This window comes from Mesoplodon bidens (assembly GCF_964165515.1).
Source record: "Mesoplodon bidens genome assembly, chromosome: 13".
NCBI classification, from domain to species: Eukaryota; Metazoa; Chordata; class Mammalia; order Artiodactyla; family Ziphiidae; genus Mesoplodon; species Mesoplodon bidens.
The window spans coordinates 89,627,872-89,637,621 of record NC_138169.1 but is presented as its reverse complement, the minus strand read 5'-3'; the positions used below and the strand labels follow the sequence as shown (position 1 = coordinate 89,637,621).

Below are 9,750 nucleotides of genomic sequence, written 5' to 3'. Positions count from 1 at the left end.
TGATTACATATAAAACCATACATTTAACTAACCCTTCTGTATGTATAATAATTAAATTAGCATGTGTGTACTTCCTCTTCCTTTTCCTCCTATGAATTTACACTAAGAAAAATAATATAATAAACTAAAATTGGATTGCGAACTCGTATAGTATACTTTATAATAATTTTGAAACACCTATTTGTCCTGTGTTCTTAACTTCATTACAAATTCCTCAAGAGCGAGGATGTTGGTTTTGGCAGCCCCGCTTCCAGAGCTCTCTAGATAATAAGTACTCATGTCATTGCTAACAACTGATGACCTCTTTCTCCTAACATGTTCTTTTTTCTACCAGCCGTGGCAGAAGTCTTCCTTCTCATCAGACAGGCCTATGAGATGCTTCTGACCCTTCCCTATCCCTTTACTTCGGCCTATGCTAGACTATGCCTTAGGAGTTTGCCTCCGGCAGAACCTTCGCCCAGACCAAATACCACCTGGCAGCTCCTACGGACACTTGGACCCAAGGGCGTCACGCCTCCGATGATTCCCCTATTATCAAAGACAACGTTAAAGATCACCCCAAGTCAGCCCCCTTCCCTGGCCGACGGGTGGAGGCAAACAAAATCTTGGCGGGAGCGAGCAAGGGAGAAAAAGCGTGGGCGCCGAGGTGGGAATGAGGCGCCCCGCGTGGGTCAGCGCGGCGTCTCTTCCCCGCTCTTGATTTTGCGGACTGGAGCACGCACCTACCCGGGCGCGGCGTCTTTGGGGGCGGGCCCGCGGGGCGGGGCTGGGGGAGGGTCTTCGGGGCACAGGGCGGGGATTGACGGCGGGTTCGGGGGGGCGGGTCGGCGAGCCCTGGGCGGGGCGTTGGGTGAGTCCTCGGGGCAGGGGGCGTGTCCTCCAGGCTCGGGAGGTGGATCCTCAGGGCGCGAGTCTGGGCCTTGAGGCTCGTGGGGCGGATCCTCGGGAACGTGAGCCGGTTTTCTCGGCGTGGGGCGTGTCCTCGGGGAACAGATCCTCGGGTCGGGGGGCGGGGATTGGCGACTGATCCACGGGGCGCGGAGCAGGACGTGGGCCCTTGGGGCTCGTGGGGGCGTGTCCCCCGAGCTCCGGGCGTGTCCTCGGGGTACGAGTGCTGGCGACGCGGGGCAGGTCTTCGGCGCGCGGGGCGGGGCGTGGGGCCGGGTCCTCTGGGTACGGGGCGGGGATTGGCGGCGGATGCTCTGGGCGCGGGGCGGGGATTGGTGGCGGATACTCTGGGCTCGGGGCGGGACGTAGGTTCTAGGGACTCGGGGGGCGGGTCCTCGGGGCGGCGCGCGCCGGCTTCCCCTGCTCCTCCCGCGCGCGGCCCCTGGAGTGCCTAAGGCGCGCGGCCAGCCCAGCTCGGGCCGCTGCACTCGAGCTGCCCCGCGGCCGAGCGAGCGCGGGCCGGGGTCGGGGCCGCGGCGGCGGGTATTGCACCCAGGGTCCTTCTGCAGCCCCCGTAGCGAGGAGCGAGGGCGAAGACGAGGCTAAGCGGGGCCGGAACCATGAACCGGAGTTTCCACAAGTCTCAGACCCTGCGCTTCTACGACTGCAGCGCGGTGGAAGTCAAGAGCAAGGTGAGCCGGGGGCCGGCGATCTGCGCCCCCCACCCCCGCGAATGAATGGGCACCCCGAAGGGGACTGGGAGGTGCGAGACGGGCCGGCGCCAACTTTGGAACGCGGCGCCGTCCGTGGGATGTGCAGGGGTCCCGCGATCCTTCCCGCCCCTGCGCGCGCACAAAGCCCGGCAGCCCGATAGGGTTCAGCTGGAGCCCCGGCGCTCGGAGGGCCGCGCGGCCGCCTGACCCTTCGCGAGAGCGGCTCTTTTGTTCCACAAGCTGGCGGCGACCCGGCGCGCCGCACGGTGGAGGGGCGACATTTCCGGGGCGACCCGGGGGCTGCTCGGACTCAGGGCCGTGGAGGGGCCTCGGGGGCCCGGGCCAGGGGAGGGCCCTCGCCGCGCCGCCTCCTTCATTGCGGAGGAGTCTCGGAACCGGTGAGGGGAGACGGGCAGCCGGTCCCCGGTCCCCGATCCCCGGACCGGACCCCCAGCCCCCGGCCCGGCCCTCTGTACCAGTCCCTCAGCCTCCCGGCTCGCCCCAGGCCCAGATTGCCCGGGCGCGCCGGGCCGGCGGCCCCTCCCGCTGCCCGCGCCCCGGCCCCAGCGTGCCCGAACTTGCGGGTTGCTGTGCGCGTTTGGGTAATTGGCTGATAGGATCTGGCGCTTCTACCCTTTGCGGGGGCGGCTACTTCGCGGCAGACGCTTTTGTCTGCGAGGGTCTCAGTGGTGGACCCCGCGGCAGAGGAGGAGTTGCAGTTGTTCAGGGTCCTGGAGGGAGGGGGCCCAGCTTACCGCTGCCTGGGATCCGGCTCTCGCCCGTTCTCTGCGCGCCCCCCGCCTCGGTCAAGCAAGGCGGAGGCAACTGAGTGGTTGGTGGGAGGGGGCCGGACCCGAGGGTGGGCTCTGACCTCCAACTCTGCGCACGCTTGGGTCGCGGGGCGTGTGTGCCCCGGTCCGGTCTCTGGGAAGACGAACCCGGCGGCCCCCTGTCTGGGCTGCCCCTGCCGGCCAAGGGGGGTGCTTTGGCGTAGGAGTCCAGGGCTTCCTCCGAGGATGGGGGATTCTCTGCGGGAACCCCACTGCAGTGAGTTGCGGCATTTCATCACCATCTTGTTGGACAGTCTTTTTAGGAACCCCTCATCTCTAACTACCCCGTGTGCTAATTCTGGGACCCTCGCCCCACACTCCTCCCCGCTTTTAGCCCCAGAGTGCCTACACCCCGGAATCAGAAGTGCCCGCTGTGAGTTGCGTGAGGGAGAAGAACCGACAGGCGTGAGTGGGAGCCCCAAATAATTGACGTTTCTTCAACTCAGTGGGAAGGTGGCTTTGTGGAGCTCATTGTCCCCTGCAGTAGCCACTGAGCCCGTGTGGTGTTTCGTTTTAATTGTTTATTTTGAGATCATCATAGATTAACAGGCAGTTGTGAAAAAGAATACAGAGGCTTCCCCAAAAGTAACGTCTTGTATCACAATGTCACGTCCAGGACTTCATCAGACTTGTTCACTGGGTGTTTTGGGGTCACACACTTTTGTCGTGTGCTCATTCCTGAGACCTAGCACGGTCACAACACAGACCACTTCGATCGCAAGGGTACCTCCTGCTGCCCTTTCACGGTGGCAGTTTGGTTCTAAGTGATTAACATCACATGCTGTTCCTGAGTCTCACTGGCCACGTTCCCTGTGCTCAGTAGCCACAGGCGGCTTGCAGCTGCCTGACCAGATTCAACTCCGGAGGGTCCGTCCAGAGGGACAGCCCTGGAGGAAATGCCCTCACCAGGCCTTATCTTGCAGTTCTGCACTGTGGACACTGTGAGGACCCCTGGGGACTGGAGAATAGGCATCTGCCTTTGCCTCTCCTGGGGAACTGTGGGCTGTGGGCGTTCGGGGGGCCCAGCGGGTTGCCTCAGGCTGCCCCACCTTCTTGACTCCCCAGTGAATGTTTGCCGCATGGCCCAAGCCTGGGTTCAAGTTCAGATGCATTGACTGCTCCACCGGGGGTGAGCGGCAGAGCGAGAGTTTTGGTTGGATTTGGGAGCACCCCTGGCAGGCCACACCAGCCTGGGCCCTGCTGGGCTGGCTGGTTACACACACACCACCACGACCGACCCCCGCCCTTTTGGAAGAGGGGGCTTGCCTTACTGTTTGTCCAGAGGGTCCACGTGGCTCATCTGTCTGTACACGCCCTCCCACCCACCCACCCACTTGGTAGGGAATACGTGCATGGAGTCCATCTCTACAGGGAGCCTTAGTCCAGCTGCTGATGTCAAAATATGGGAGGCCAAACGTTACGACAGTGATGTCTTTCTACCATCTAAAGGTAGCACCGTAACACCTGGGTTTGTATGTGGAGAAAGTGGTACCCGGGAGCTGAGTCCGGCTGGTTCTGCCACCTACCCTTTGGAGTTTTCAGGCAAGTTATTTAACTTTTCTGAGCCTTAGTTATTTCATCTGTAAAATGGTCGTTGAACCTATTCCGCTAGCCTCCCAGGATCAAATGAGGTAATGAATGTGAAGTACTTTTAAACACAGAGCACCCACAATTGTAAGAGTTAAGCACTGCAGGTCAGGATTCTGTGGCATTTCAGGATATCAGCTCTGAAAATCTGATCCTCTCAGAATTTTTGGCCTTAGCCACCTGCCACAGCTGGTCAGTTCCCAAAGCCTCGGAGACAGAGACATTGTCTTGACCTGGTGGGTCTTCCCCATCGTATAGCCCCGGCTCTTCCCCAGCATTTCTGCTTTAATACCTGTGATGTGTCTATTTCTCTACCCACCAGCTGCATTTCTCAGCACTTCTTTTTTTTTTTTAACATCTTTATTGGAGTCTAATTGCTTTACAATGGTGTGTTAGTTTCTGCCTTATAACAAAGTGAATCAGCTGTATGTATACATATATCCCCATATCCCCTCCCTCTGTGTCTCCCTCCCACCTTCCCTATCCCACCCCTCTAGGTGCACGCACTTCTGATTCCCCAGTTTTGGTTAATGGGGCCGCCATTTCACACTCACTCTGACTTTTTCCTCTCTCCCTGTAAGACCTGCAGTGGGGAGGGGCTGTGCAGCTGTCTGAGGGAGCATGTTTCAGGCCGAGGGGAGCAAGTCTCGGCCCATCAGAGGGGCAGCAGGACGGCCAGTGCTGGGGGGGTGGTCCACAGGGGCAGAGTAATTGGGATGACTGGTTTGAGGAGAAGGCAGAAGGCTGCCCGGGGCCATTGTGAGCCACATGCCCGAAAAGCCTGGAGGAACACAGCTACCCGTGTCCGCAAGTTGCTGTTCACGGAGCCCTCACCCTTTGGCTGGAGGCCCCTGTGTTAAATGAGGCCCGTGTTGTCCCGGTTTCCTTACCCCTCAGGCCTCATCCGTGTTCTCTTCAGCCTCTGGGCCCCGTTTATGTGGCTTTCCCCCCACCTGAAATGTTTTCTCGAAGAATCTGCCCTATCCTGACGACCCTTTCCTGCAAGGCCCATCTGATGTCTTCACCAGGCCAAGCTTTCTGCATCCTCTGACCCCTTCCCCGTGTTTCTCTCATCTTATGGCCTTTGTCACGGTGCTGGTGACAGGAACCCAGGACTGTGTTTACACCCCCATGACTTGTTGTGTTCATTGTGTGAGGGGAGAATAACACCTCTAAAGGTTTTAATCCAGTTTTGGCTGCTTCGTTTAGATAATGTTGGAGACTTTTCTGCATTCTAGACAAATACATTATCACTGTAGAAAATGTAGAAACCATAACAGACGCAAGGGGATAATTCTCACATCCAGAGTGTGGTCGCATGTCCTTCTGACCCTTTATATGCATGTATACATGCAGATGTCTTTGTTTTACAGAATCAGAGTCATATTTTATAGGTATATTATTCTGTAGCCTTCAAGTTTCCACCTTGAACTTAACAGTGACGTGTTAAGTGTTTTCTCATGTCATTAATAATTTTAGAAAACATATTTTTGAAATGATTACATAGTATTCCATCTTATGTGTAAACCATAATTAATCTAACTAATATCCTATTGGGTTATTTCCAGTTTTTTCCTAGAATAAACAATGCTGTGAATAACAACTTTGCATTTAAATCTTTATATAAAGAGTACATATAGAATGTATATCATAAAAAGTATACAGAGAATACTGATTCCCTTAATTCAATGCAGAACTTTTATTATTTCTTTAGGACAGATTCCTAGAAGTGAAATTACTAAGTGAAAAGTATGCACATTTTTAAGGCTTTGAGTACATATTGCTGAATTTCCTTCCAGAAAGTCTCTTCTGTAAATGTGTATACCTTGTTTCATGTCTAGCCCTCTCTCTCCCTCCAGTACTGGGTATTTTCTTATTCTTTCCCATTTAGATAAGTGAAACACTACCCCATTTAATTTGTATTCTTGGGTTATTAGTGAATAGAAAATTCTTATATTTGTTAGCTATTTGTATGTCTATTTTTAGCTGCCTGTTTCTTTCCACCCTTCTCTTTTTTTTGGTTAGTGTTCTTATTTTTCTACTGAATGGAGCTGCTTGTCCACAGGAGATTTTCCAATCAGTGCAGATGGTGCTAGGTGACAGTGTTCCCTGTGGTCCCAGATCTTGTCTCTGCTGAGGTTGTTGGCTGCCTGGCCATGCCCTTCCATCTGGGGGCTGGAGCCTGGGCCAGGCCCTCCCCATGGGGTGGCTGGGCACTTGCCTCCTGTGGGCCAGTTGAGAACCGCCTGACACAGTTTGACTCACCTGTGTGTTTGGCTACACCCTTTTAAGATTCCGGTTTTGTTGTATCTGTGCATGTCTGTGTTTAAACAGGTTCGGTAACTTGATTTGGGAAGTTGCATCTAGAGGAGGCTCTCATCAGGGACCCAGGTGGGGAGTGTCAGTCTGGTGGGCATGGATGGTGTTGCTGCCCACCTCCTGTGGGTCTGTGACCCGTGAGCAGCAGAAAGCCCTATGGGCCTTCCTAGGGGCACCCCAGTTAGCAGGGGTTCAAGCCCTTTCCTAGGACCCATGACATTTCAGATAGATAGAGGGCTCTTCCAACTTTAGGGAAGGAAAGGAGTGTCAGGGCCTGGGAGATGCAGCCATTCAAGGTTGCTTCTAGGTGTCAGAAGCTCAAATGTTTGTGAATCATATCCTGAATCGGCGAAAATAGAGAGGCATCCTGCCCCTTTCCCATGAAGGGGCCTCCTGGACTTTTAGAGGCAAGCAAGGAAGGAGCTTGGAATGACTAGGGCAGAGGCATCTGTGAAAGGGGCCTCAGGGGTCTGGGAGTTGCATTTGGTCAACTGGCTGTTTCCATGTTTATAGGCTCCCCACTTCCTCTCGGCAGATTTCTCCTCAGCTGTGAACCTGGGGAGCAATGCAAGGTGCTGTGCCCCTTTCTAGCCCAAACACACACCCTGTAGCCCTCCTCTGAGGCTGCCCTGAACACACTGGGGGTATAGAGATGGTCCAGGCTGGACACTGCCCTCTGGGTATAGGTTGCATTCAGAAGTATTTCTTAATATTTGGTTAACCACATACATATATATTCTAAATACATTACAAATAATAATTCATTAACAGATCGGTTCTGTTATAACCTCCGTTACACAAGAGAACGCTGAAAAATCAAGGTGGTTCCACTAAGCTGGCCCAGGTCAGAGAGCCCAGGCAGTTCGGCTCGAGACCCCGTGATCTTTACCATGAACGGTCTGTGGCCCCGTTGGAGGAGGGCTGCTGCCCCTGCCCCTCTGACAAGCCCTCAAGTCCAGGTCCGGATACTGACGCAGGTGCTCACAGCTCACCCCGTGTAGAATGAGCCAGTCCCTCTCGGGCTTTCTGGATCTGGAGTTTGGAAGGGTTAGGCCTAGTGCTTTGGGGGAGGAAGTTCTACTTTTCTTCCATCCCGGGAGCAGTTTCTAGCCGTGTGGCCTTGAGGGGAGTCCAGTGTTCAGTAGTCATTCTTAAAAGCCTGTCATCCATTGATGTATTCATGTATTGAGCAACTACAGTGTGACAGGTGTGGGGTTTGTGCTGGGGTACAAAGGTAACCAAGACAGCCAGTATCCCCACCTTAAAAACGTAGGATCCAATGAAGGATCAGTCGCTGATGGGCATATCGGAGTGGGTGGATGCGGGGGTCCTTCATTCTGATATCCAGAGTGTCACCAAATCCACAGTTTCACATCTTGAGACCAGAGGTTTCCGGTGCATCCTGGCCATCTTGCCCATACAGCAAGACCAGTCATGGTGCTCGGGCACCCAGGACCTGCTCTTGTCTTCTCTGGCGTCAGCAGCAGCGGCGCCTGCGCGGGTCGCTTTGAGGCGAGTCAGAGCATCTTCCGCCCTCCTTGCTTCCAGAAGCAGCTGGGCTCTGGTCCCCACTTCTACGCATCTGGGGACTCTAGCTCTCCCCCTGTGCTGCCTTTCTCAGTAGCACGCTCCAAGGAAAAAATTCAGTGGCTAAAATGTGACAAGCAGTGCTTTGCATGCAGTAGGTACCCAATAAATATTAGTTGAGTTGAAATCAGATGATTTTCCTGATAGCTGCTAGTGCAGAAGTGGTCTGTCAGGGTACTTTCAAAAAGAACTGCTTTTTGAGGAAGGTGACCAAAGCTGGATTCACCAATTGACTTATTCCCAGGGCATCTCTGAGAGGGGTCAGGGGCCTTGTCCCCTGCCTGCTAGTGCCACGGAGGGGAAGGGAAAGAATGGGGTAGAAGATGAGCTGAACAAAGACGAGAAAGTTTGGAAGTGCAAAGGAAGCTGATGTAAAAGTCCACGTGGACATTGCTGCTGTGGTTAGTGTCTCCTTATTTCCTTAGTGCTAAATTGTAGGCTGAGAGCTGCAGGGGCCCAGCTCGGGGCACGTCGTCAGAGCCAGCTCCTGTGCATCTCCACGAGCGGTGCTCACCCCTCTTCCTTGTAAACCCCATTGGCCCTACCTGCTTCCTCCGCCAGAGCCGCCTGGGCAGCCCTGTGTTACCCATAGGATAGGGGGAGCAGGACAGGGCACTCACTGTTACAGCTGGGACAGCAGTTACCTTTGATGCCTCCTTTCTCTGTCCCCTAAATTCAGTGCTTCTCAGGTTCCTGGGGTCCAGGGATATGTGTCCCGCACCCCGCCATCCATCTGTCCGACTCCCCAAGACTGTTCCTCTGGGGCTCTGCAAAGATGCTTGCTGGCAGAGGAGACCACGGGGGTGGGCTCCTCTCAGCATCCCCAGCCAGAGCATGTGCTCTGTATTTTGGGGTACATGTGTAGCATTTTACTTGAGGAAAGTGAGAAAAGCTTTTGCCGCTTAAAGAGTGTGAAAAGCACCCAGAGCCTCCTGCGTGGCCCATCCCTGTTAAATTCTTAGTTTGTCACCCTCCCCGGGTCCACGGTCTGACCTTCTGCAACCTGATCCTCTCCTACACTTAAGCAGGAAGCTCTGCCATGCCTCAAGGCTGAAACAGCTGCCTTTTCAGGAAACTGTTCCAGCCCCACCTCACACCAGGGAATCTCTCCTGTGTGGAGTGCGGTGTGTGTGACAGACAGTACAGTAATCTCAGGCGTGTGGCTTGATGAAATTTTACATGTTTGCACACCCGGTGAGCACTGTGCACATCACAGTGTGGAGCATTTCGGCATTCAGGAAGTTCCTTCGTGCCCTATACAGTCAGCACCCATCCCCATTGTAACCACCATCAGGGTCTCTGTCACCAGAGATGAGCGTGCCGGTTCTCAGGCGCTATGTCACAATGCAGTCTGTGTCCGCGGGGTCCATCCGTGTTGTGTGCATCCAGAGATCTGTTTTTTATGGATTCAAAGTATTCCTTTGTGCAGAAGGTGTGGCACATATATACAATGGAATTTTACTCAGCCATAAAAAGAAATGAAATTAAGTTATTTGTAGTGAGGTGGATGGACCTAGAGTCTGTCATACAGAGTGAAGTAAGTCAGAAAGAGAAAAACAAACACCGTATGCTGACACATATATATGGAATCCAAAAAAAAAAAATGGTCATGAAGAACCTAGGGGCAGGACAGGAATAAAGACGCAGATGTAGAGAATGGACTTGGGGACATGGGGAGTGGGAAGGGTAAGCTGGGACGAAGTGAGAGAGAGGCATGGACATATATACACTACCAAACGTAAAATAGATGGCTAGTGGGAAGCAGCCGCATAGCACAGGGAGATCAGCTCGGTGCTTTGTGACCACCTAGAGGGGTGGGATAGGGA

At 54.2% G+C, this 9,750-nt stretch overlaps 1 protein-coding gene across 3 annotated transcripts in view; it reads left to right on the top strand.

Annotated features, from left to right (window-relative positions):
- The first annotated feature begins 1,371 nt into the window (after positions 1-1,371).
- The window catches only part of PARD6G (par-6 family cell polarity regulator gamma), a 108,114-nt gene continuing 99,735 nt past the window's right edge, over positions 1,372-9,750 (top strand). For 2 of the 3 annotated variants that reach the window (XM_081251883.1, XM_081251882.1), the window contains exon 1: positions 1,372-1,580. In XM_081251883.1, coding sequence (XP_081108009.1) covers positions 1,509-1,580 — 72 coding nt within the window. In that variant the 5' untranslated portion in view covers positions 1,372-1,508. The remainder of the gene's footprint in view (positions 1,581-9,750) is intronic. The other variant, XM_081251884.1, reaches the window with a different exon arrangement.